General features: G+C 38.4%; 2 protein-coding genes and 1 non-coding gene across 5 annotated transcripts; 1 reads left to right on the plus strand and 2 right to left on the minus strand.

Moving 5' to 3' along the window:
- Nucleotides 1-687: 687 nt before the first annotated feature.
- Nucleotides 688-12,138, minus strand: LOC116253331 (uncharacterized). 2 transcript variants are annotated; one of them, XM_031628106.2, is made up of 15 exons: nt 11,903-12,137; nt 11,677-11,760; nt 10,973-11,046; nt 10,565-10,598; nt 8,662-8,720; nt 8,303-8,417; nt 8,175-8,212; nt 7,502-7,599; nt 7,332-7,387; nt 6,185-6,500; nt 5,867-5,967; nt 4,122-4,178; nt 3,559-3,624; nt 2,066-2,140; nt 688-1,059 (listed from the first exon to the last, which is right to left on the minus strand). In XM_031628106.2, exons 1-15 carry the CDS (start codon nt 12,071-12,073, stop codon nt 1,015-1,017), a joined length of 1,389 nt encoding a protein of 462 aa, XP_031483966.1. In that variant the 5' UTR covers nt 12,074-12,137; the 3' UTR covers nt 688-1,014. The 2 variants fall into 2 exon arrangements, with proteins under 2 accessions (XP_031483966.1, XP_031483967.1); XM_031628107.2 differs by lacking the exons at nt 688-1,059; nt 2,066-2,140 and adding an exon at nt 2,153-2,617 and having other exon boundaries at nt 11,903-12,138.
- Nucleotides 12,139-15,020: 2,882 nt separating this feature from the next.
- Nucleotides 15,021-18,041, plus strand: LOC116252372 (transcription factor UNE10-like). 2 transcript variants are annotated; one of them, XM_031626577.2, is made up of 6 exons: nt 15,021-15,262; nt 15,433-16,108; nt 16,315-16,419; nt 16,870-16,935; nt 17,111-17,443; nt 17,696-18,036. In XM_031626577.2, exons 1-6 carry the CDS (start codon nt 15,120-15,122, stop codon nt 17,804-17,806), a joined length of 1,434 nt encoding a protein of 477 aa, XP_031482437.1. In that variant the 5' UTR covers nt 15,021-15,119; the 3' UTR covers nt 17,807-18,036. The 2 variants fall into 2 exon arrangements, with proteins under 2 accessions (XP_031482437.1, XP_049933458.1); XM_050077501.1 differs by lacking the exon at nt 16,315-16,419 and having other exon boundaries at nt 17,696-18,041.
- Nucleotides 18,042-23,596: 5,555 nt separating this feature from the next.
- TRNAT-CGU (transfer RNA threonine (anticodon CGU)) lies at nt 23,597-23,668 on the minus strand. The gene has a single exon. It is a non-coding gene; the product is annotated as a tRNA-Thr (tRNA).
- Between the last annotated feature and the right edge of the window lie 762 nt (nt 23,669-24,430).

Here is a 24,430-nt window from a genome sequence, read left to right on the forward strand (position 1 = left end):
AAAAGTTAAATCCTAGGGCCTAGTTCAGCTCGTTTACATAATGAGCTAAGCCAACTCAGGTCGCGGGCCCTGCTTTAAGAGTCAAGAAAAATCTTAACCCTACAGGCTATTAAGTAAATCCGTATGACTAAATATATAAATATTTTGACGAGTTGAATCTGACCCAATTCATTTGAATCGAATTAGGCAAGACAGATCGTCCAGTGCAAAAGAGCAGGCTTTGTTTAGGCCTTCATGGGACTGCCGGGCTTTTATGCTCTGGGATAACGGACATGCACGGCCGGGTGCCCATCCCTACCTATCACCTATCAGACGTTTTATTTTCGAAGTATGAGCCTCTCTTTCACTAACCGCTGCCATAAAGGAGCCTACAGTTAAATCATGTCATGTTGAGACAATAGAAAATTTATGTTATCCAGTGCAATTCCATCTCCATTTTTATACAGAAAAAACTAGTGCCGAGGAACAACAATAAAGATACCCTTATCTGACAGTCATCAAATAAAAACAGGTTCGTCTCAGAAAATCAGACATCTGCCAGCCATTCTGAAGTTATAGACAAACGTGGTCGTACATCTGCGATCGATCTGCTTTATGGGAGAAAAAAAGTATGATTTCTTTCCCCCTACGCCTCCATTATGTGGGAATGTTATAACAAGGAACTTTTTATCCACCGGCGCCAAGTGGTACAACAGCCAAATCGAACCACTAGATTCATTTCATGATACATCCCAAGTGTTCTACATCCAATTACACCACAATTGTTATACTTCAATTTAGGCGTCCATATTGACAAGAGTAAGAGTTCCAATTTGATAAACAAATTGGTCAGTTTGATAGGGAAAAATTGTACACAAAAAAGACGCATATTACAGACTAAATGACAGATGAATGCCATCCGTCAGCTGAGAAAAGCATGGATTCGAGAAATTTTCCAAATTTGAAGTGACCGCGCATTCCCAGGACTATTACTGGGTGCTCCGGTGGTACGATCTTCTTCAGTGGCATTTCCTTTCAGTTCGAACTTGAAGGTCCATGTGAGATTCCTCGCTCAATACACTGTATAGAAAACATCAAGATTCAGGATTATTACATGCAAAACCGAGCAACCTATATACTTAAGAGCCACTGCCAACAAACAGAAACTGTTTGCAGGGTTGGATGATGTTTGGCATGCTCACGCAGGAAGCAGTCATCCACTACCTTTTTACTTTATGATGTGGAATATTGCTTGCTAACCCATGTCATCAATGGCTCGCCAAGGTCCTTAGGCTAGCTGGTAGTGTAGGCAAACCGCTCCTCAGCAACCTAGCACGTCAAAAGACCTAAGACGTTTGGCTCGCTTAGGTGTTCGATAGCGTAGGATTTTTTTACTTAAATTGTCATTCCTTCTTCCTTCTTTTAAGACTTTCTTTTCCTTATGGTTTTGTATAATTTTTTTTTCACTTTTCATTGTTGCTCTACTTATCGCCTAGGTCCATAGCATAGTTGGTGACATATATTCTCCTCCATCTTCTTTCCGAAGTAGCACAGCCCTCTTCATTGCTATGAGCATCTTAATGTAAATCATGGATCTTTACATAACCAGTTGAGAATCAAGGACTTCAACCTTTCACGTGTAATTGGTTGAGCTTCAAAGCATGAAATATGTCTTCTTCCCCCATGTCCAATCAGCAAAAATATCGACTTGCTGGAACTGAAGGCAGGTATAGCACAAAAATATGTAAATGTAAAATATGCTGTTGCATTCACTCCTTATATATGCAGATACAATGTTCTTCGTATTTCATAATTCATACTTGGTCAGAGATGCATGCTATTCGAGCTACTAGAGTGTCACAATCATCGCCTATGAATTTGTTCAACCACTAAGAAGCTAATATATGAACGAAGAAACAGGATCTTGCTTCATGTGTTACTGAACTCTTTTGTTCATAGAAGAAACACAAATTCAAGAAAAGATGAACTACATATTTTTGCTGATTTTAAACTTTCAAACGTATAAAATAGAAAATGTGTTCTTCAAGAGACGAATACTAAGATCCAAAAGGGAACTAATTTATACCTGGAGGAGATAGCCATGAAGCCAGTCTAGTGTTTGGGGAAATGTTGTAGCCGAAACATTAACCACTGTCAAGCCCTGCTCATCAGAACAGAAAGAGAGTAAGAGGAAAGAGACAAAATTAAAACAAATGACCGTGGATTTTAAGAATGCACGATGCCATCAACAATATATTAGCTGTCAAAATGCCAAGGCCTTCATTAAATGTACATACGAGATCTAGTTCTAGAACAACCAACCAAATTGACGTGCAAGCAACACACAAATGACGATTACTGATGTACGTCACTGATGGTGGGTACACAAAACATAACCTTCAGTTGAAATCTTAAATGAAATACCATAGTTGAAAATCAAGTTGCTGAATGCTCATAACCGGAAAAGACAAAACCATGTCATACACGCAAAGTTTATGATGATGCAACCATAATAATAATATTGCAAGAAAGAGAAGCCAACCATGCAAACTAAGCAGACCTATGCCACATGGATGCAGCAAGAAGTTTCAAGGACTTAGACAATCTTCATGGAGCTGGAAATGTGGCTATCCATGATCTGAAATATGCATCACGAGAAAATAAATATGCTGTGAATCTGAATTTTATGCTAGAAGCCTAGAAATAGTACTTAATCTGAATTTTATGCTAGAACTAGTACACATGGAGATACTTCAAAACAGGAGATGGATGAAGAAAACAAGATACATTTATCAAATTGAATTAACCTAGTCAGCAACTCCCATGGTGAATCTTTGAACCTGTTAAGCTGAATTTTATGCTAGAACTGATTGCATGAACTCACTTAACTGCATAAAGGAAGGAGGGTATATGAAGAAATCAAGATATACTAATCGAATTGAATTAATATAATCAGCAAATCCCTCAATATTGTTAAGCTACGCATCAAAACAGCAGATATGCACATGCCTGCAGTTGAATAGCTTTACATAGTTGTATGGTCATCAGATAACACAATGGGATCTCTCTCTCTCTCTCTCACACACACAGACACACACAGCCTTTCCTCCATAGGTTTGTCATGCATGTCTCAAATCTTTGCTTAAGGTCAATACCTGGTAGAGACCATCACTAAAGTTTGGCTGGCTTACTATTTTAACACTCTACTTAACAAGTTGGACCTAAATGAGAAACCATTTTGAAATTCTCTTCTCGGTGCATGGATTTTCTTGGCTTGGGAAAAAGGAAGATGCTTTGATATTATGTGCAATTAGACATAACATAAAATTCGATCAAGCTATAATCCAAAATAAAGCCGTCTGTCAACAGCAACAGGACTTGCATGATCAAAGCGACATCACTTACAAGTTTCAATCATGGAGATATTTTGGTATTATATAGATCTAGATGTTACACAAAATTGGTCGAAGCTATAATTCAAATGAAGATCAACTGCCAAGAGGAAGGCCTGGAAGAACAGTCCTAAATCTCATTCATCTGTAAATTATATATGCTGACTACCTGAGAAAATTAAATTACCTGTGTCTCGAATGAGCACAAATAATCTTGAATAATCTTCAAATTTCTAACTAAAGTATCTTGATCCTGAAGATGACAAAAAAAAAAATTAGTGACCAGTAAGAACTAGGTGCCATGTAAAAACCATATATGAAATAAAATGTACTGAGTAAGTACTAACAACAACCCTAATTAGCCAAAGAAGATTATTAGTGATCTTTCATGCCTATATCCATAAGACAGGTTCCACCAATCATGCTAAAAACCATACATGCAATAACTTTGAAAATGATTGTTCAATTAAAATATAGGCACAACATGTCTCGATAACTTCTAACAGTTGCTAAAAGTAATGAATTATCTCTCCAAATTCTCCAACTTTTGAGACCAAACAGTGCCTATGTTCTGGTCGAGCAAGGTAGATAAGGTTATCATCTGATTTTTGAGCTTTGTGGGGCAGTAGATAACTAGTTCTTCAAAATTTCATAATGAAGGCCCAACAGATAAGCACATGCATTTTATGCATCATATGCATGTCTATATTATGTAGATGTGCATACAAATATTAGACCTCAATCAAATACCTGAGCAAGACATTTATCACCAAATGTTCGAGTAGAAATCCATTCCTCCAGTAATGCCTATATCCACATCACAGTGCAATACTGCAATCAGGTTCCAGCTAATACAAATCTCATACATGTACTAGGTGAAGAAAAAGAGTATAAACTCAAGGTTTCCGGGAGAAAATACATTCCAATACATTCTGAAAGAATCCTTCTACTGCAAATCAAGTCAGCTATGAAAATAGATAAACTGTTTCTATCACTAGAAGAACATATCTTAACAGTCAAAAGTGTGCTTGGGCGCCCACCTTTTTTCCTACACTGGCTACCAAGGAACTAAGTAAAAAAGAACGTCTTAAATTCTTCTTCTTCTTCTTCTTCTTCTTCTGCTTTTACGTTTCCATTCTTTTTCTTTGGCTTTTCCCTTTTTTCTTGTTTTTCTTCTCCGTCTTCATTTTTTTTCCTTCGCCAGGTGCTGCCAGGGCACTCTTAGGCTTTCTCCAAGGGCCACTGTCTAGTGCTTTTGACTACTAAGGATCTCATACAACAAAAAGAAAAGTAAATGGAAAAATGGATAGGAAGATATTTTTACATTCAGTACTTTTTCATCTTCAATCTTGTCATGCACTGGAAACATCAGCCGCTTAGCTACCAACTTTATATGACAATAACCAGCTGTATTATCACTATTCAGAATGCTGCAATTTAAATTTATCCAGTTATGACAACCAGAACATCAGGTTTCAATGGAAAAGCTCAACGTAATTGCAAAATGCTTGTTTCTTTTTTTAAATATACTAACTTAAGACCACCTACACTCCTCTCTGCAACACGCCACACTTATTCTTTTGCCTGTTCAACTAATCTATGTGGCGTGGCTGGGGTATCAATGGTTTGAAGCTGTCATCAACAGCCGAGCCACTGAGAAGCTAATTAAAAACGGTTGTAAACAGTAGTTTCCACTTTCCAAGTGTAACAGCAAATATTTTATCAAGATCTGATATAGACAAGAACCAGCTTGCCATTGCAACACAGGAATCCTAATGTCTCAAAATTTTATTTTAGTTGCTATATTTGGACCCACTATTTCCAGCAAATTACATAAGAACCTCCAGCACAAACACCTCTTCTACAGAAAACAAATTCCTGCCATTTGTACCACTCTATTAGAATCAATTAATTTTAGCATGTAAGTAAATGATGCAAGTAGTAATCACTTGTGGTGCTCCATTTTGCCATTTGTTTAATTTCAGCTGATGTTTCAAATTTTCAATTCCATTTGTTTTTTATTTGAATTGATGATTTACAAGCTTGTGGACGGGTATCCACAAAATTATTTTTTCTTTCCCCTCTGGTGATGCAAATGTTTTTCCAACGTTTTTTACATTCTGCAAACGTCAGTACGTCACAAATTTGAGGCAAATCGCTCTAATATCAGTCCTGAGAATATACTTTGAATTATCCACTAATTTCACCAACAACGTTTCATCATTTCTACTGATTGACAATAAACTAGTAACTAATTCCTCCTGAAGTCTGTTTACCTCCCAAAAAACTTGAATATCATTGAAAATATTTACATAAAAACAAAGTATAATCTTCAAAAATAGCATGCCAAAAAAATATTTTTTTTATTAAACACTATGGAAATGAAAATCACAAAATCCATTTGTGCAAGCAACACAATGGATACAGAAATAAGACTAACCGCATGAGAAGAATGGGGGAAAAAACATGAGAAAAACTAAAAGTTTGCCTCGCACCTTGTGATCAAAATCAGCCATCTTCAATACAATGGGAACAATTATTGGCTCAGCAACGGGTTTGTCCTGCTTTGAGGTACTTTCCACCTTTTTACCCCCACCTATGAAGGTTAAAACGATTTAAAAGGGGAAGGCAGAAAGGGCTTGAAAGCATAGAGAAGGAAGAATAACAATAATATTAAACAGACCAACCAATATGCCCATGAAGCCACCAACACCTACCTCAACATCCCCACCCAAGTGACGTCACTAACTCATGCATGTGTGCATGCACACAGAAGAAAAAAGAACTAATAAAAGAAGATACGATGATATAACCTTGGGATTCATGTACAGTGTCTGTAACATCTGATGGTGCCGGAACTTCAGTTACTTCTGGTGTGTGGCTTCCTGAGATGCTCTGTCCTTGAATGAATGAATCTTCACTGCAGCTATCTCTCTCAATTTTGTGTGAATTAACAGAACCAGAAACATTATCAGTAGAAGAACCCAATGAAACTGTCTCCACTGAGTTAGCAAGTTTATCCACTGAAGTTCCTATAGCAGATGTTGGAACTTTAGCCTTCTTAAATGACCCAGTTAACACTCCATTTTCCTCATCCATCAGATAAATACTTGGATCCAAGTGTATTCCCTGACAGAATCAACAAAGAACCACGTATTTAGGTCGAATTATCATATAGCTTGTATTGTTATAATGACATTGCCAAATAAACCACAGTTGCCCAGTTATACAGAATTTGAAGTCCGTGAAATGTGATGGGTGATATGAAACCAGCAAAGTGAAACTCAAAAAAAGCTTTCAAGTCAGCCTGTGAGCTGGAAAAGATACAAAGCTACTTCGACCTGATTTTATTTCTAACCTGAAGAGGATTTAGAAACATAGCAAAGGGTAGATTGAACAAGGCTTGACAATGATATGTATTAGTTTTGCTTGCTGTGTTACTCATTCTTAGAACATGCAAAACTAGACCTGGTGTAAGGGCTGATGATGTAGACTTATCCTTTTCTTACATGGATTACTCTTTCTGATTAGAACTTGGAAGTATGCATTGTTTAATTTGTTTTAACTTTGTTTTGTTAACAGATTTAATTCTTTTTTGCTATGTCCAGTGCATCATGTCGGCATCCTAAAACCATACAGTGCAATTCATGATACATTATGATGAAATAGGAATTACAAGTGCTCACAGAGCAAGGCTGTCCAGTAATTGAATGTGCATATGCTAAGAAGCAGATCCCCTTCACCAAACTCACGACAAAGGGCAAAACTATTCACTAATAAGGGGAAATGGACATCCACATACTCAGAAGATATAAATATCAATAACATCATAACAATAATATTTTGATTTTCCCAATGGGAGGTCAGCTGTCTTGCCCTCATCTACATCTGATATCAACTAAAAGAACCATCAAAAGACATTGACTGGATTTTGAGTTCAGCAGCAGAGCACAATCAAACCTCAATTATGATAGGCTTGCCATCTTTCATTGCTTTCTTGAGGTCACCTGCCAAACCTAACCAATATTGCCAAATGTCATGATGATTGGATGGCTGATGCTCGATTTGACAACAAATAGAAGAAATATAACCTATGACAGTATGCTAATAACAGCAAGGATCGAAAGTACCTTTCCTTACCACTCTACACTCCCTACAGAACTCGGTGACAAGTTCTTCCTGGCTCTTGAAATCTCGTGCCCAAACTGGAGTGGAAGCCAATGGTGCACTGCATATATTAAACCATATGAATTTTGTCCATATTTTGCAAACAAGACCATTCAATTTAGGGACTGCGCTATAAGAATATAATAGATAGCTAAAAAGTTGGAGAAATTAAGCATCCCTAAATGTGCTGAAAGCGACTTGGAAGTTGGGACAGAATGGAAAAGCACCACAAATAAACAAGTCAAAACGCCCATAAATGACCACAAGTCAAAACAGCCATAACAAAGAGTATTCAAACATGTGACGATCAAAAGGAATTGCAACTATATAACCTACATTGCCTAAACTCTGTACACAGTCAAGATCCCACATTCTGTTCATTGACACATTTATTTTGTCAAAAGGGTGAAGAGATCTTCTCCCAAAATGTTAAAAACTTAAAATATAAATTTCTTTTTGCAACCCATACCCATAAGCAGTCAGAGAATTCATATCTTCCTAGACAAATATGATCACAAAGGACAGATAGTAGAACAAAATTGTACTTCAGCATTCAAAGATGTCAGGAGAATGTACATATGCATACATTTCATACATTCACATAAGAGGATAAAAGAATAGTGATCATCAACATACTCGGTGGAGGTTCGCAGCAACTCGTAGACCATATCTGTCTGCAATATCAAATGCAAAATAGTTCAAGAAAGTTAATACACAAACTGGACTGCTAGAACAACAAACATGTCAGGACATAGATGAGTTACATGTAAAACATTTGGCAAGTTCAGGCGTTGAGCAAGTTGCGTTGCAATAGTGGATTTTCCAGCACAGGCAGTACCACACACAAGTATTACAAGAGGAACCCTTTGATGATGAAATCTATCAGAAAAGGTACAACAGTAAATCACAGATTAGTGAACAGAACTTTTACAGCAGCTAATAATTTCAAGTTGATATAAAAAGGACATGACAATGTAATCCAGTAACTGACATTCATGTCTGCAGGAATATCATGTATCATGTGACAGAGGTGCAACATTTATCCTAGGAGAGTATACAGGTTCTAAGCAAAATGAAAAAGACATTTGATTTCGAGTGCAGAAAATAAACAACAAGTCCCAACCTGGTCATCATCTTGTAGCGAATAATATACTCTTCTCCATAGCCTCTCCGCTCCATAAGCTGCATTTCATACCTGATGTTGGTAAGATAAGGAATCCCAGTACTATTAGACCCAAACAAAAAAACAAAGGGAAAAGATAACTTTTGTTAATCAAAATTTTAATGGGTGTGTGTCAGTTCTCTACATAAAATTGAAGGATTTACATTCATATGAATCACCCAACAAGAAACTATGCACCAGAAAGACTGTTTCCATGCAAAAGTATAGAGAAAAACTTATTTGAGTAAGATAAAGTAAATTGGTTCATCAATGATTCACAATGAATTCTAAACAACCACGTAAAACAATTATAATAAGCCAAAAAGCATAAGGCACGTTAACCAAGGTATGCTGTGAACCTTGCCATCACTCTGTTTTTCAAAGTGATGAAGGAAAGGAGTCATAAACGGATGGACTAAACCTTTGACACAGAGACTAGCTGATGAGAAACATGATTGCAACTACTGAAGCTGCAGTACACATCTACACATTACAACAAACACCAACCAGAATTTCTACTATAGAAGAGGTGTCTTAATCAACCCAACTTCATCAATTTGAAGAGCATACAATCAAAGCCTTATTCAATAGCTGACGTGAATAACAGTATACTTTTCTTAAGTCTCAAACCTCAAAAGGATAGAACAATGATAAGAGGTATGGCTAAGCCAATGTCAGACAACAAATTCAAAGGCCCTTTGCATGTTAAATATAGATCTTCAAATGAAACACAAGCAACAATAAAAATTTTGACACGAATAGGAACCACAGATAAATGCCGCAATATATCTGAAGGAACTAAAGAGGGGAAGAAAACAAAGAGATAGTCGCTAGTTAATATCCACATCTGCTCAAACAAATTGCTTCAAAACATACAGCGAATTGGTGTTATTTCCAAGAAGTACAATTTGTTAATTCAAAATCCCATAGCCTTATTGCACACCATATCAAGCAAAACATTACTTGAAGCAACCTTCTGCCTATGTCACACGGGTGCGGGTGCGATACGGGTACGGGGATACGGGTGCGGACACGGCAATTTTCATTTTTTTTGGATACGTGGACACGGTAAATTTTATATTTAAAAAAAAGATAAAATAAAAAAAATATTAGATTAATAGTTCAATCTTACAAAAAAGTTTGTTTTATCACAGTATTTGAAAGGATTATTAATGGAAATAATTGGATGCATCACAAAAAATTGATAAAATGAAAAAAAAACATTAAAATTTTTATTTTCTGCCATGTCCGCACCCGCACCCGAGTGTCGACACGGACACCTGGGCTATTTTGCCGTGTCCGTGTGACATAGCCTTCTGCAGTGGAATTTGCAACACACACCAAACGTCCATCCCCACCCCCACAAACACCCAAACAACGACTCTAGGTTTTCTTCTTTTTAATGTTTTGATAAATGATGCAGAGAACTATGAGGTTATGAAATTGCAAAAAAAAAATCATGACATCCCCTATTTAGGCTCATCTTTCTATGATAAAGGACAGGCTCATGGTGGTCTTGGAGCATCCTTTATTTGAGGACTGAAAAACATGACCCATTAAAAAAATCCTCAAACTTTCAAAACCTAAAGGCGTTTGTGAGAAAGTGAAGTACTAATTACTATCAAATAGTTCGTAAACATTAGCAAGAATATGACCATTTTATATTCACATAGCAAAGTTCGGAAATATAGAAATAAGCATGTCCTCCTTTACTTTTCTCATATAAAATCACTAGTAATTGATTCTTGTGAAGACTCTTGTCATGAACTGCCACTTTCAAGTTTCAACATATTAAATCTAGTAAATCTGGAGTAACAAGTAAATTTTAGCTGGTATATGGTATACAAGTTTGCTAGATAAGTACCTTAAACAAATTAGCCTCCAGATCAGATTGTGAACTGCAAACAATTTCAATAAAGATGAAATGTCAGAAGAGAAAGAAAAAAATTAGCACTAGGAAAGTACTAGGTATATATCAGACCTCTAAATCAACAAATACAGGTGAAGAACCTAATTATAAGTTGCAATATCCTTAATACAAGTAAAAATACTGCGAGTCCTACAAAGAAAAAAATTATGTAGGGCGCTGCAACTGCCTTGACAATTCTACATATAGAAGAAGATGCAGAGGTTCATATAGTGACAATTAACAAGTTACCAAAAGTCATGCTACTTGGAATCCTGTCTCATCATGATAGATGTCCAATGAACAGCAAAGCAGAAAAAGGGAGAGATAAAAGATAAACAGAGTCCTTATGGGAAGTTTACATACACGTCCAACAAGCTGTTGTCTACAAGCAGCTTTTTGAGTTCAAGAGCAATTTTAATAGCAACATGATTTGGGATCTGCATAGAAATAACATAAAGATGATTAGTTATTCCCCATGCAAACGACCAATGAGCCATATCACAACGCAGATTCGCAATTCAACAGTTGTCAAGCGCATGCAACACTGTTGAGGGTCGTTGCTTCGCCGTTTCTGATTTCACTCCCAGGAGACCAAAAAACCAAACAAGGCTGTAAAAGACATGAATTACACAGTTGGGAGAAACCAGTAATAGGGAAACGCTTACAAGAAAAGGAACTTCAACTAGCACAAAGAAGCGCTTGGATCATGTAATAAAGGCCTAGTTGACGAATTTTCACCAATTTATTGGAATCAAAGACGCCCAACGGAAAAGAACAGCCATTAAACTCACGAATTCTCTTATAACCATTTCAAAATTCACCCATAACATAATTAAAAACAATAAAAAACCGACAAACAGATTTACGTTTCGTCCCGGAAACATTTGAAAATACCAAGATATAAACTCGGATAAACCCATAAAACCACAAGCAATCAACCAAAACCTGCAAGAACACCTAAATTTCCATGCATGCATATTGAATTTCGTCAAAAACAGAAGCAAGAAAGAATCTAGGCGACAAGAGCCGAAAAGAAGGCAACGGAGAGAAAGGTGAGAGCACACCACCTTCGTTACAGTAAGCATTCTGCTCAACAAGAATCTCGATAACACATAGTAGTGATCCGCATTATCCCCTAGCCAAACCTTCACCTGCCACACAAAACCCAATCTATCAATCGAGAGAGAGAGAAAGAGAGAGAGAGAGAGAGATTATTATGATGGGTGGTGCATGCGCAGAAAAAAGTTAAGAGTGAAGAACGAAGAAGAGAGAAGGAACCGGAGGACCAAAAACCTTAACGAAATCGTATTTGGAGGAAGTGTTGCGAGCGGAGAGGCGGCCGGGTGGCATAGCCGGCTCTTCGCTGCCCTCGGCCATGGAGTCCGCCGCCAGGCGGGAAGCCGATGTCTCTGCTGCCGCTTCTCTCGTTGTTGCCGGCTCGCCCTTCTCCTTTCCCTTCTCCATTTGCCTTGGTCAGCTCGCCCTCTCCCTCGTTCTTCACGTACTTCGGACGCCATTTTACTTGATTTTTTCCCTCTTTTATAAAGAAAGGAATGTCCACGTTCGCGCAGCAATAACACGTCGTCAGCATTCAAGTGGGAGTCTGCGACTCTGCCGAATCTTTATATGGATCGGATATTGGTTAAATGAATGAAATCAAGGTTCAGATCCAAATTTAAGAAAATTTTCAAATATTCGTCCATGAGCCGACTTTAATTGTTTTTTTTTAATTACAAAAACCGTGCCAACCGTTTAAGTTTTTTTTTTTTTTTTAATTACAAAACCATGCCAACCGTTTAAGTTGTTAAGTGAGCGAGATTTAATCCCTACCGTTTATAATGGTGTGACTTCTTTGCTAACGTACTGGGCGGTTAGATAGTTTGGTTTTTTTAAAGACTCAAGTTCGAATCTTGAAGTGGTTACTATTACGTTTCAACCTCTAAACCGTAAAAGGTCCTCAAGCATGCCAAGAAAAAGACATACAAAAAAGGTGCATGCATGGTTAATGGCCCTTTTTTTTAAAAAAAATGGACAACCCCATGAAAACCCATTTATATTGACCCAACAGTTAGGTGTCGTTTTATAATTTTTGGTTACTTTTTAACAACTACGACCGGACAAGATTGGCCGTTTTTTATTATCTTAAATCAAATCAGTCATATGGTGCCTTGAAATTTCCTAACTTGATGACATTATGTTTTAAAACTGCAAATATGATCCACATATTGTCTTTCATTCCAAGAGTATTTTCAGTAGTCATTCAGTAGTCATCACAACTTTGTCAAATGTAAGAATATATGGTGCGTTAAGATGGATATGAAGTTGTTAAGCTTGCATAAGTCTCCTAACTTAAAATATTTATCAATATTTGCCTGTTTTTTTTTCTCGCCTACTTGGATTCATAGCTTCAAGGCCGTCAGCAAAACGAACCAAAGGTGCAAGAAAATATATGTAAAGACCAGATTATTGCGCTCTTCTCAAACCTGTCATCACCACCATCATTGCAATGAGGGGTGTGGCCCAACTACTGATAATTAGTAATTTAACACCACCATCATCGCAATGAGGGGTGTGGCGCAACTACTGATAATTAGTAATTTAAAAAAATAGTACCCACATAAATCAAACTAATAATCTGGTTCACTGATCCACCAGCCTTATAATAACCCAAATATTTTAATAGTAATTTTTATTGAAAACCAATCTAACTGGGTTTCATGAAGAAATGGATCAAATTCACAAAATTCCAAATAGACAAATTCAAACGCGAGAAGAAGTCTATTCTGACTTGAATCCAGAAAAAAATTTAAAAGATTACGCCGCCTTGCGAGGGTGCGGTGTGAATCTGGAGAATAAACCAAAACCACCGTCGAGCTCATCATCAAACTATGGGTCAATTCCTTGCTGTTCCTTGCCGAGCTTTCGCGGAGTTGCGGATGGATCGAACATATCCGGTGTTCTTACTGGGCTGTTTTTGCACGCAATCAAATAATAAATGATCTCGATTTAAGAAAACATGGAACCGTAAATCTACGTATGGTAGCACATCAAGACAAAGAACCATAAATCTTAATATATCTAATTTGAATGGATATTTGATCGAACCGTTCGGAAAAAATCAAACATGAAAAAAATTTATATTCGATTAAGAAATCGAATCAGATTCGGGTTTAAAAAATGACATCTAATCAGATTCATATACACATAAATATCCAATCAGTTTCAAATACAAATTCAGATCAAATGTATTTTTAAACAAATATCCTATATCTGATTCTTTACGTTTTAAATATCGGTCAAATTTGGATTGACATCACATTCAGATTGTAAAATGAGAATTCTTTGTTCTGCAAATGCTAATATGTGAATATTAAAAAAAAAAAAGAGATGCATATATCTAGATATATCCGATTCAAATTCGACGAGCCTGGTGGACCAAACACCAACGATGGCATTTTCCGACGAGAACAAATTAATGTTGCAACGTTATCAAAAGAAGCATTTCTTCCAAAAACGGAACCGCCGATCATGACTATATCGGCAATCCTTACATCACAGACATTCATTGTTCGTGACGCAGTCCTTCATCCACCTGGCTATCGGTCGGCCGGGCCGGTGGTGATAACACTAGTGATCGCCGCCGAGGTGGTCGTACCCGGAAAAAGGTGTTCCGGCGACCGCCCACAGCTACGTGGCGTTCCAGCCGGCGGTCTTTGGCGGAATGGGAATCATGAGGTCGCAGCCAAAAGCTGGAAAAGAACAAAGCGAGTTAGAACGAGAGGTGGCATTGAAGGGAGTTGCAGAGGGGGCTGCATTTTGCACAAGGAGACGAATGCTTCACCGAGAGGCATGTGGCAGCGGCTTCTACGTGCCAGATTTATAGGCTGCCATATGAACCAATCACATTTCGGTAAAAGATCTTATTCCTTTCTCTTTTTTTTTCCAATCTGGATTATTTCACTACTTCGAATCTAGAGACCTACATTGGTTTATTTTCTTTAAGTTTGCTTGTTTGTTCCACGATTATGTTTATGGGCATTTGATTACTTTGGACTTGGACTTGAAATCCATAAAAGAACTATGATAAAATCTATGATTTATTAAATTAAGGATCATAAGTCAGATTTAAGATGAGCGAAGAGAAAGGATCTGATCTTATATCTATGATTCTCAATCCTAATTAATCATCTTAAATAAAAAGCTATCAAACACCTCCTTTATATTTCTAAGCAGTATTCTTAAGCCAACGAACGCCTTTCCAAGAAAAGGCAGAAGGTTGCAGGGAGTCTGACCTCAATAGTAAATCTGGACTTGAGTTTGGGTATTAATTTAAGACCCTGAATCGGGTCCGATCCGTTATTAAGGTTTGCCTTTTTAACTGCAGGGACGTCCCTCTCAGTCAATCAATCACCTTCAGACTCTTTCTCTCTCCCTCTCTCATCCCCCTCCCCACATATACACAAGCACTGTATAGTGCTCTCTCTTCCTTCACTTCTCTCGAAAGAACTCAATGAATCACAGCGTTCCTCAGTGGCAGATGGAAGAAGAAGAAGAAGAAGAAGGAGGCCAATGCCTAGTAAACTCTCCCAAACAAGGAGGCGGAGGAGCCTTTCTACTTACCAACGCCGATTCCTTAAGCGACAGCTTTTCCCTGTAATCTTTCTTTCTTTCTTTCTTTCTTTTTCTCTGTCACTGTGCTCCACAAGGATGGGGAAATCATTGGCTTCCTTTCTTTCTGCTAGGATTTGTATCGCTGGTGCGGTTTTCGTTTTCTTTTATCTTCTTCGTTTCCCTTATGTATCTCTCCGTCCTCTTTTTGTCAGGTGGGACAACGAAGTTGCAGAGCTCACATGGGAGAACGGCCAATTGGCAATGCACGGGCTCGGCCCACCCAAGCCCGCAACCTGCAAGCCGGCCGGAAACAGGCACGCCTGGGAGGCGGGCGGCCACCCAACAGCCAACGGCACCCTCGAGTGCATCGTCAAACAAGGCACATCCTTTCGTGTCCCGGACAAGGTCCCGGGGGCGCCGCAACCAGCGGACCTTCCCCCATGGTTCAGGGACGCCTTGGTCCCTTGCGCCCCAGCACCCGTGCCCACACCCACCCTGCAGGGTAGAGCCGGGACGGACCGCCTCGCCCTCGACCTTCCACCCACTTCGAACTTGTCCACCTGCGTGGGCTCTTGCCAGTCCCCCTTCCCGAGCTGCCATGCCCATGGCAAGAAGGAAGGCCGGCCGGAAGCCGAGTGCCAGAATATCGCAACGGTGCCGGAAGTAAATCGCCTGGGCTCGAGCTTGTGCGTTTCAGAACGTCCAGAGACGATTCGGTCCTTTTCACGAGTTGGTAGTGGCACTATGGGCACAGGCTACCCCTCCACCGCCTTGGACACGTGTGGAACAAGCGATTATGCCGGAGAACTGAACACGTCCCTTGGGTCGCCGGAAAATTCAAGTACAATTAAAGATGACCAGGGCTCGGTATCCCACACTAGATCCAAGGTGTGGACTTACTTCTTTCGTTTCGAATATAACTTTCAAACGAAAAACATATGTGCTTGCTGCCCGGAAATTTATTCCGGCGAGGAAGATGCCATGGAAGCATATCCTACTTTAAATTCATTTGTCGTCGCCTAATTTTAGAAAGTTGGTATCAACCGATTGCTGATTCTCTGGGTGTTTCATTGCTTTTCATTATGTGTTAAAAGAGGGAGGAAGAAGAGAGCGAGAACCGGAAGAGGAAGAAGGGACGTTCTTCAATCTCTTCTGCAAGAAGAAGTAGAGCTGCTTCGGTTCACAACCAATCAGAACGTGTAAGCAAGATTGACTGTCACTGATTTTTTTTCTTTAGTTATTTTAGGGCCACTTCATGAAATAGTTTGTGCATTTATTTTACAATATTAAAATATGTGGTTACTATCAGCTTATGAAAAGTGAGTCCGTGAAAGTTGGCACGATCAGCTCTCGGGATATGAATCTCAAATTGGAAGACAAGTTGATAAGAAATTGACAAACGAATCTCAAGTTTCTTTTTTATTTCCTTTTTTCCCGAAAATCTCAATTCATTTCATGACTACTATTTAAGTCAATCTTAAAGACAAAGTGATAAGTGGTGGGTCTTAGGTTGGTGGTTGTGTCCATTATGCCATATATATATATATATATATATATATATATATATATATATATATATATATAAAAGAGTAGCAGTAAGAGTACTAATGTCCCTAACAAATAATTGATGAGATATTAAATATTTGCAGAAACGGAGGGACAGGATCAACCAGAAGATGAAAACTTTGCAGAAGTTGATACCCAACTCCAGCAAGGTAAATAACTTTAAAATTTCTCATTTATGTATTCCTTCTGAACTGTGGTGCAACAAAAAGGAATTATATCATATATTTCATAGCGACGCATATTCATGCCTGCATTATTTACAAGAATATTCGATTGCTTTGGTGTCGAAATTAAATTTCGGTACTTTCTTGTTCCAAATTGCAGACGGACAAGGCCTCTATTTTAGACGAGGTGATCGAATACGTAAAGCTGCTTCAAGCCACAGTCCAAGTGATGGGCCAGACGAACATGCCGAACATGATGCTGCCGATGAGCATCCAGCAGCTCCAAATGTGTATGTTAACACAAATTGGCATGGGCATGAACGCCGGAATCCGGCCTGGCCACGCCGGAATCCGGCCGCTCCTAAATCCTGCCAACTTCATGCAGCCCAACCTCGTCGCAGCTGCCGCCAGTTCGTGTGACAAGCTGAGAGAGACGATCGCTGGTGCTTCACTACCAGATCCGATCTCGGCCGTCCTCGCATGCCAAGCACAGGTAGAGTGCCGAGGCCAGCTCTCATAGTCATGGTATTATTATATGATCTTCATATAGTTTCATCCATTATCCAATCTGCATGATGAGATCATTAGACTATAATTATAAAAGTTGAGATTATGTAACTAAATCAGAACGTGTAGCTAGTGATTCTTAACCGAGAGAGGTGAGACCAATAAGCAAAATTCTTCAGAGCGTTAAATTGCTAAGAAACGAGAACCTCTGACAAAAAGCACTTTACTTTGGTTGCAGACCATGAATGCAGATCCCTTTAAAATTGCTACCTTGTACCAGCAACTATGTCGGCCATCGCCACCGCCGCCACCACCACCACCATCAACTGCCAATGGCTGGGAGGGCTAAAAATTTCTCAAACATCTGTATACTGAGAAGCTTGCATGCTCACACTCGTCTTTTTTTCTTCTTGATTGGTTTTGGCCTTTTTATGGTCCCAAAATCTGCCTTAAGGTTATAAATGTTTGAAGAGAAGCAAGTTTCAAATACAAAATCTCAATGAAAGAATCTGTCATGTGTATGTCGATGACAAAGAAAAGAAGATACAAAGATCATTATCTACCTTATAGGTATTGAATTTATGATATATGTTCACTTTTGAAGACATATATAACTAGTTAGTTGCAAAGTTGTAGATTGGTTGATTTCTATCACAGGCATCAATGTTTAGGGTGAATAACTGTTCGAGCTTTCACTGACCTGCCCACCATATTAAGGATGAGTCTGCTGTTAAAAGGATGTTGGAAAAAAATATTGGCTTGAAAATTGGTTTAGTTTTTTATTTTACGTAAAAATAATTTAAACTTATAACAAATTACACTCGAAAGAGCAATTCTGTTTAATCGATCGATCGGATGATTTTCTATTTCTTTTTCACTGAAAACAGACAAAAGGAAAGCAAGCAGCCAATGATAGAAAGAACGATGGTAGGGATAATGATGATGAAGAAGAAGACGACGGCGATTGATTCATTGCTTGACCAGACGTATAGAAATAGGAAAGCGTACATGCATGTGTCCATATCACCCATTTGGAATGCCATTGACTAGAAGACATTAAAGAGTCGTGGAGAACAGTTCCACAGCCCCAGCAGTCCGCCAGTCCAAGCGATGGCAAGTGGGCCTGACGCGGCTGCCACTTGCTGTCTTCCTATACAAAGGAAATTTCAATGCCACGATATTTTACTGATCCGAGACTAGTGTTTGACATCAGACCTGAAATCCATGCAGATCTAAAAGATGTGGAACTTTCAGATCCACAAATTTTCAAAACCGTGGGTCTAATTGTTTGTTTAAAATGAGTCATTCCATGCATGAATTAATGATGGGAATGATGATGAATGACAATAACGATGATGATACTGATGTGAATGATCAGGCTCTCAACATTAGTGTAAACTCTTGAATCACTGAAGGCGACCATTTTGTTCGCTATACAGCAGCTTTCCCCTTATATGTAGGACCTCCGCATTTCCACATGATTGGAAATGTGGGTAGGGCCCCAAACGCCAACAAAACTCTACGGTTGTCCACGAGAATGTCCCTAAAAAATAAAAATATGCACGCAAGAATCTCTCTCTCTCTCTCTCTCTATATATATATATATATATATATATATATATATATATATATATATATATATATATATATATATATATATATATATTAAGTCCCATAGTAAATTCCACTTCTCTCTCTCTCTCTCTATATATATATATATATATATATATATATATATATATATATATATATATATATATATATATATATATATATATATATATATATATATATATATAGAGAGAGAGAGAGAGAGAGAGAGAGAGAGAGAGAAGTGGAATTTACTATGGGACTTAAGGTTTCACACACATGATAAGTGGGAACCACATTGCACCAAGAGCATCCTTTGATTGGATGATGCATGATGAGGGGTGTCATCAATCCAGCATGGCCATGGGTCCCATATTGTACCAAAAAAACATTAATTTTGACATCATACTGAATGGGAAAGGCCAATGGAACAGTGGGAATGAACATGAACCCTGAGCCTTGAGGATAGAGTCGGAAGCCATCATGTGATTGTGATCAACCTTTATGGACCATTAGCATAATTGCTTCATTGATTGTAATTCGAATTACATTAGAGCAACTGGTCTTTCATTTTCTTCATTTTTTGGTAGCAATTTGTGAAATTTGATTTCGAACAAGGTACCAAAATTTTATTGGGTTTCTCAGGAATGGTAAGAATTAGGCATAGGGTTCATATTTGGAGGAATTTTGACACCATTGAAGCTTAAGGCGAAGAAGAAACAGCTTCTTTTGATACTTTCAAATTTGTATATATATATGAGCAAAGGCAAGTCTTAGCTCCTCAACATGATCAAAGACATATATCTTTAAAGTAACTTTTTCATTATCAAGATGAAGTTTAGAGTATCTAAAATGTGCATTTTACATTTATGATTTATCCTGCTAAGTGAACCAAGAAATATAATACATATAACTGTGAATGTATTCTAATTGTATCTAAAATTAAGATCATTCGACATAATTATAGACTCTTTCTTAAATTAGCCGGTGCAAAACTGTTACTTTTTCTTACAAGTTAGAAAGCCAATGTTCAAGTTGAAGAAGACTGGGTCCAACTGTTCATGAAATTTATTATACAAATCATTGTACAGTATTTCTTTCTCCTTCTCTTCTCTCTCTCTCTCTTCCAATGACCAAATATGATGAGTTGCATGGCGTGTAGTAACCACATCCTCAATTCGAGTATTGGAAGATACCATCGTGATGGTATTGGAGAGTGTTGATTTTGAGATTAAAAGTGCTGCTGTGGAGGCCAAGTGGACCTGTTCTTGTTCGATTTTTTTCTTTCTCTTCTAACATGATTAGTAAGACACAGGCGTGGCAGCTGGAAAGCCTGGGAGGGTCCAGCAGTGAGCTGGACCGAGGCACTGAGCTTGTATCTGTACGTATTGTTGGCTGAGTCTGCAGCAGTGAGAATCATAAGGGAATCAATTATTTGGGGTCAGAACCACTTGCATGGCCCGACCACTAGAGAACCATTACTTATTATCGAGAGTCTGTCCTGCCCTTCTTTCCTCCTCTCCGACATGTCAGATGAGTTCAATGAATTGTGTACATCGAGTATCGTCAAACACTGTTCCCTTTCTTCCTCTACTTCTTCCCTCAGATCCGGATCTCCTTGAGCTTCTGTATTCTTGAGAACCTTGAGTTAAATTTTCCACCATCAGAGGATCATCGCATAGGGATGTAAATCACATAGAAGATCAACAACAAATCGAATGGGATATGACTAACATTAGTTCTAAACAGTTGTGTGAGATTTTTATCAGATCTCGTTTGGATGTTGGATTTGAATTTAGTTATTTACTGCATCTTGAAACAAAATCTGACTTAATCAGGCGCATTTTTTTACCAGGTCCAGTTGATAGATTCAGGATCGGATCAATAATTGGGAGTATCTAATGTACTTACATCCCTAGCTAGTCGCCCGAAAACATCTGCATGGAGCTATTGAGATCAGGTGACATGTGAAGATGTGGATGACCTCACTCATGGAATACACCATGCATGTTTCCCATTGGTGGACCGAGTGCACTGCTCAAGTGGTCACCAAATAGTTGAGCTTGTGATCTCCATGGCCAATCTGTGTATCTGTCACATATATTGACTGCGGTTGTTTCAATACCATAGAAAACTTATCCCAATATCATAAGAAACTTAGCGACATTTGATGGTTTGGATTTTTTATTCAAAAATGAAAATTTCAGGATCATAATTCCTCCTCAAACCAGGTTTCACTTTCCTAATTCTGAAAAGAAAATACATTGTTTGAGTTTCATAACTCTAATTTATTAAAAACTGAGCATTTTGATTCTAAAATTCCATTATTCTGGGTATAACAAACGCCCCCTTAGAGACATTTCTATTTGGTTATGGCCCCATTTTGAAAAATTAAATTTACCCATTAAATTGTTTAAGAATGTGAGTTTGGCCCCTATAAATTTTTTGAAAAATAGGTATTGGTCCTCATGAAAAATATTCAAAAATTATATTCACTGTGTTGCATGACAGTTCAGCGCCTGGCTCCACCCCTGCTACTAAACCTGCACTTTAACCACAAAACTAGATAAGATCATGTAGTGAAGTAATCAATGTTTGATTAAATCATGCATGCTGCTTAACCTGCCTTCTCTTGTTGCTCTTTAATTTGGAAGGAATTGTTTTCTTCCCCTTTCATCATCAAGTTGACTTACTAGCTTATGCTAAGACCAAATACCAGTCGATCGATTATCTATTAAAGCCTGAACCTCCTTCATCGTCATCAGCTTGATGTCTACGCAACTCTGGCAGTCTCCCTCGGCCCCCTTGGCTGCGAGTGAGCCACGTTCTCTACTTGCCTTTTCAGATTCCATGCTTACGTTCTTGATCATGGCGGAAACCAGTCTTGAGTTTTCACTGCAGCAAGAAAGAAGAATATGTGCGTCTCTTCCTTCTTCATCAAAAAGCTCATTGGAGTCCCTCTCTCTCTCTCTCTCTCTCTCTCTCTGTTCACTTCCATGGCATGCAGAAAAGATTGCAGCGTGAGATGGAATTTACTGTCTATGACAGAGACTGGGTTTAATGGTGGGGAGGTTGAACGAGTGGTTTAGAGGGAGGAGTGACTGCTGGAGCTTTTCTGTTCACTCAAAATGTTGGACACATAAGATGGGAGTCCGTAGCATGGCAGTATCTTTCCTCAATCATGAATCAAGTGAAAGCGCCAAATGGGCAGACAAGGACAGCCCAACTGCTTTGGCAATCCTTTGAGCAGCACCACCATTGAATATATTCATGAACTTGCCTCTAAATTCCACGAGCTTCAACCAAAACGTCTCACTCACACTACCTTATGTCTAAACTAGCCAAAATGGCACTTTTCTTAAAGATAGTTCTTTAATCTTGTAGAGAGTATTTATATATCTATTGTTGGGATATCTAAAAATGGATCTACCCTTGACAAGAAGGGACTAGATCTACTTGTTTGGCGTTGTTTTGGCTACAGGAGATCACCATCATGATTTTTAATTTATTTAGGGCTCCTTCGGAACTTGGGTAGAGAGTAAGATACCAATCAATTAGAATATCACGCATCCATTGTTTATGGTCTAAAAGAATTGTGCCAGTGAAAATCCAACTAACAACTAGACTTTCACTTGTCTGCCAATAAGCTCTCTTTGAATATATAATATATAATAAAGATGATAAATTTCAGCCACCAAATCTTTACGAGAACAAGGCTGCGAAAAAGCTTAAACTGAACAACGTTATCATGGTAAAGTTGAAAGTTGATTTAAGTCCTTGTCTTGGCACCCTTTACCCAGCTTTCACTCTTGCACACTAGCTAAAAAAAAGCAGCTTCTGTCTTGTTATTTGCACTGTAATAGACTAAGCGATAGCTCCAATCAACAGTGGTGGAGCCACATGTGAGTTTGTGTGGCCATATACAAAGGATCTGCGAGTGCTCTTCAGCCAAAAATTTCTGGCTCCGCCATTTGTGAACCTCCATGACACTTTTTGTCAAGCTTTCTGAGGTAGTACGACAGGCAAAGTAGCCACAAACGAGGAAGGAGCGGCCTTATTTTCCGGGCCACGCACTGTTGCATCATTTCAATGTGCAACACTAGGGCCCCATGCTTGTACAATGTTTTAGTTTTCATGATCCAAATAAGAAAAAAAATGAACCCCTTTAATCACTTGTTTAAATTAAATGTACAGATAAGATCATCGTGACTGAAAACTCTTTGTTGACGTGGAAAATTAGGAACTTTATGGTTTGCACGTTTTGAAACGACACATAAAAGCCAGGACGCCGGAAGATAGCTTGACAAGAAGAAACAGTATAAATTGCATTAACAGCAAACATTGTATGTTTTAAAAGTGAAACCAATTTATGTAAAACTTTAATAAAAAAACGGGAAGAGAATAGTTTAAGAAGAACAAGCAACAGATTTGCAACACCAGTAATGTGTTTAGAAGGAAAGGGGCTGCGTGGAGAAATGGCGAAAAGCAGGTCGATGGGAAAATGGCATAAATAAAAAGCCAAGCGAATAATAATATGAAGCAAAGCAGCAGCTCCCAGCGAGGATCGAACTCGCGACCTTTCGCTTACGAAGCGAACGCACTACCACTATGCTATGGAAGCAGTTGTCGGAGATAGGGGACATAAATTAAAATCAATGGAATATTCCATGTACGCAGCATACAGTTTTGGTAGCCTACCGCCAATAGAAACTAACCGCTCGACATTAACATTTTACCTGAACCCGACTTTACAGTAAGCAGCATCGAAATTCAACCGTTGATATACTCCAAAGGACGTTGAGAAAAAAGCGAAGGATGTAACAAATTCCACTAGTGACAAGAGAAGTGTGTGAATGGTGCCAAATTGAAGACTATGGATATCATGTCCCCGTTGCCTCAACTTTTCCTTGGTGTTGCCCTCATAAAGCTTCCTTGGCTCATCCTCATCATGCCTAGTGTCCATTAGAGAAGATATTTTAAAGGTCAATAATTGAAACTATGGTGATGAACCCATCCATGTATCCGATTCCTTGAAATAATGCATGGTTTTAATCGTCAGCAACAAGTTTGGTCTAATTCAAATTTTCAAATTCCTAGTTTTCTAATGCATGTAGATGTAGGATTTCATTAGTCAGATTGTTTTTCTGGCTTTGCCTGATCCCATTCAATTCCAGATCCAGGTTTGGCCCAATCGATCCACATCAAGTTAAAGTAATTTGGGCTTGGAAATATGTAATTTGGATTTGAGGTTGGCCTACTTAAGTCTGATAGTAACAAAAGAATCCTGAAAGATGTTCAACTAGAAATATTCTTGTTATAATATGAGTTCATCGGGTGATGTTTGAATACTTTGAGCCCATATAATAGATCGGGCAGTCAAGAA

The sequence above is a fragment of the Nymphaea colorata genome, chromosome 4 (assembly GCF_008831285.2).
Source record: "Nymphaea colorata isolate Beijing-Zhang1983 chromosome 4, ASM883128v2, whole genome shotgun sequence".
NCBI classification, from domain to species: domain Eukaryota; kingdom Viridiplantae; phylum Streptophyta; class Magnoliopsida; order Nymphaeales; family Nymphaeaceae; genus Nymphaea; species Nymphaea colorata.

Excerpts from the sequence above, each read along its gene's own strand:
- LOC116253331 (XM_031628106.2), bottom strand. The coding sequence starts at position 12,073 with ATGGAGAAGGGAAAGGAGAAGGGCGAGCCGGCAACAACGAGAGAAGCG. Across the intron at positions 5,968-6,184 it reads CACTGTACATGAATCCCAAG|GTGGGGGTAAAAAGGTGGAA; the intron begins GTTATATCATCG and ends TAACCTTCATAG. Across the intron at positions 2,141-3,558 it reads TGTGCTCATTCGAGACACAG|GGCTTGACAGTGGTTAATGT; the intron begins GTAATTTAATTT and ends TCTGATGAGCAG.
- LOC116252372 (XM_031626577.2), top strand. The coding sequence starts at position 15,120 with ATGAATCACAGCGTTCCTCAGTGGCAGATGGAAGAAGAAGAAGAAGAA. Across the intron at positions 16,109-16,314 it reads TATCCCACACTAGATCCAAG|AGGGAGGAAGAAGAGAGCGA; the intron begins GTGTGGACTTAC and ends ATGTGTTAAAAG. Across the intron at positions 17,444-17,695 it reads TCCTCGCATGCCAAGCACAG|ACCATGAATGCAGATCCCTT; the intron begins GTAGAGTGCCGA and ends CTTTGGTTGCAG.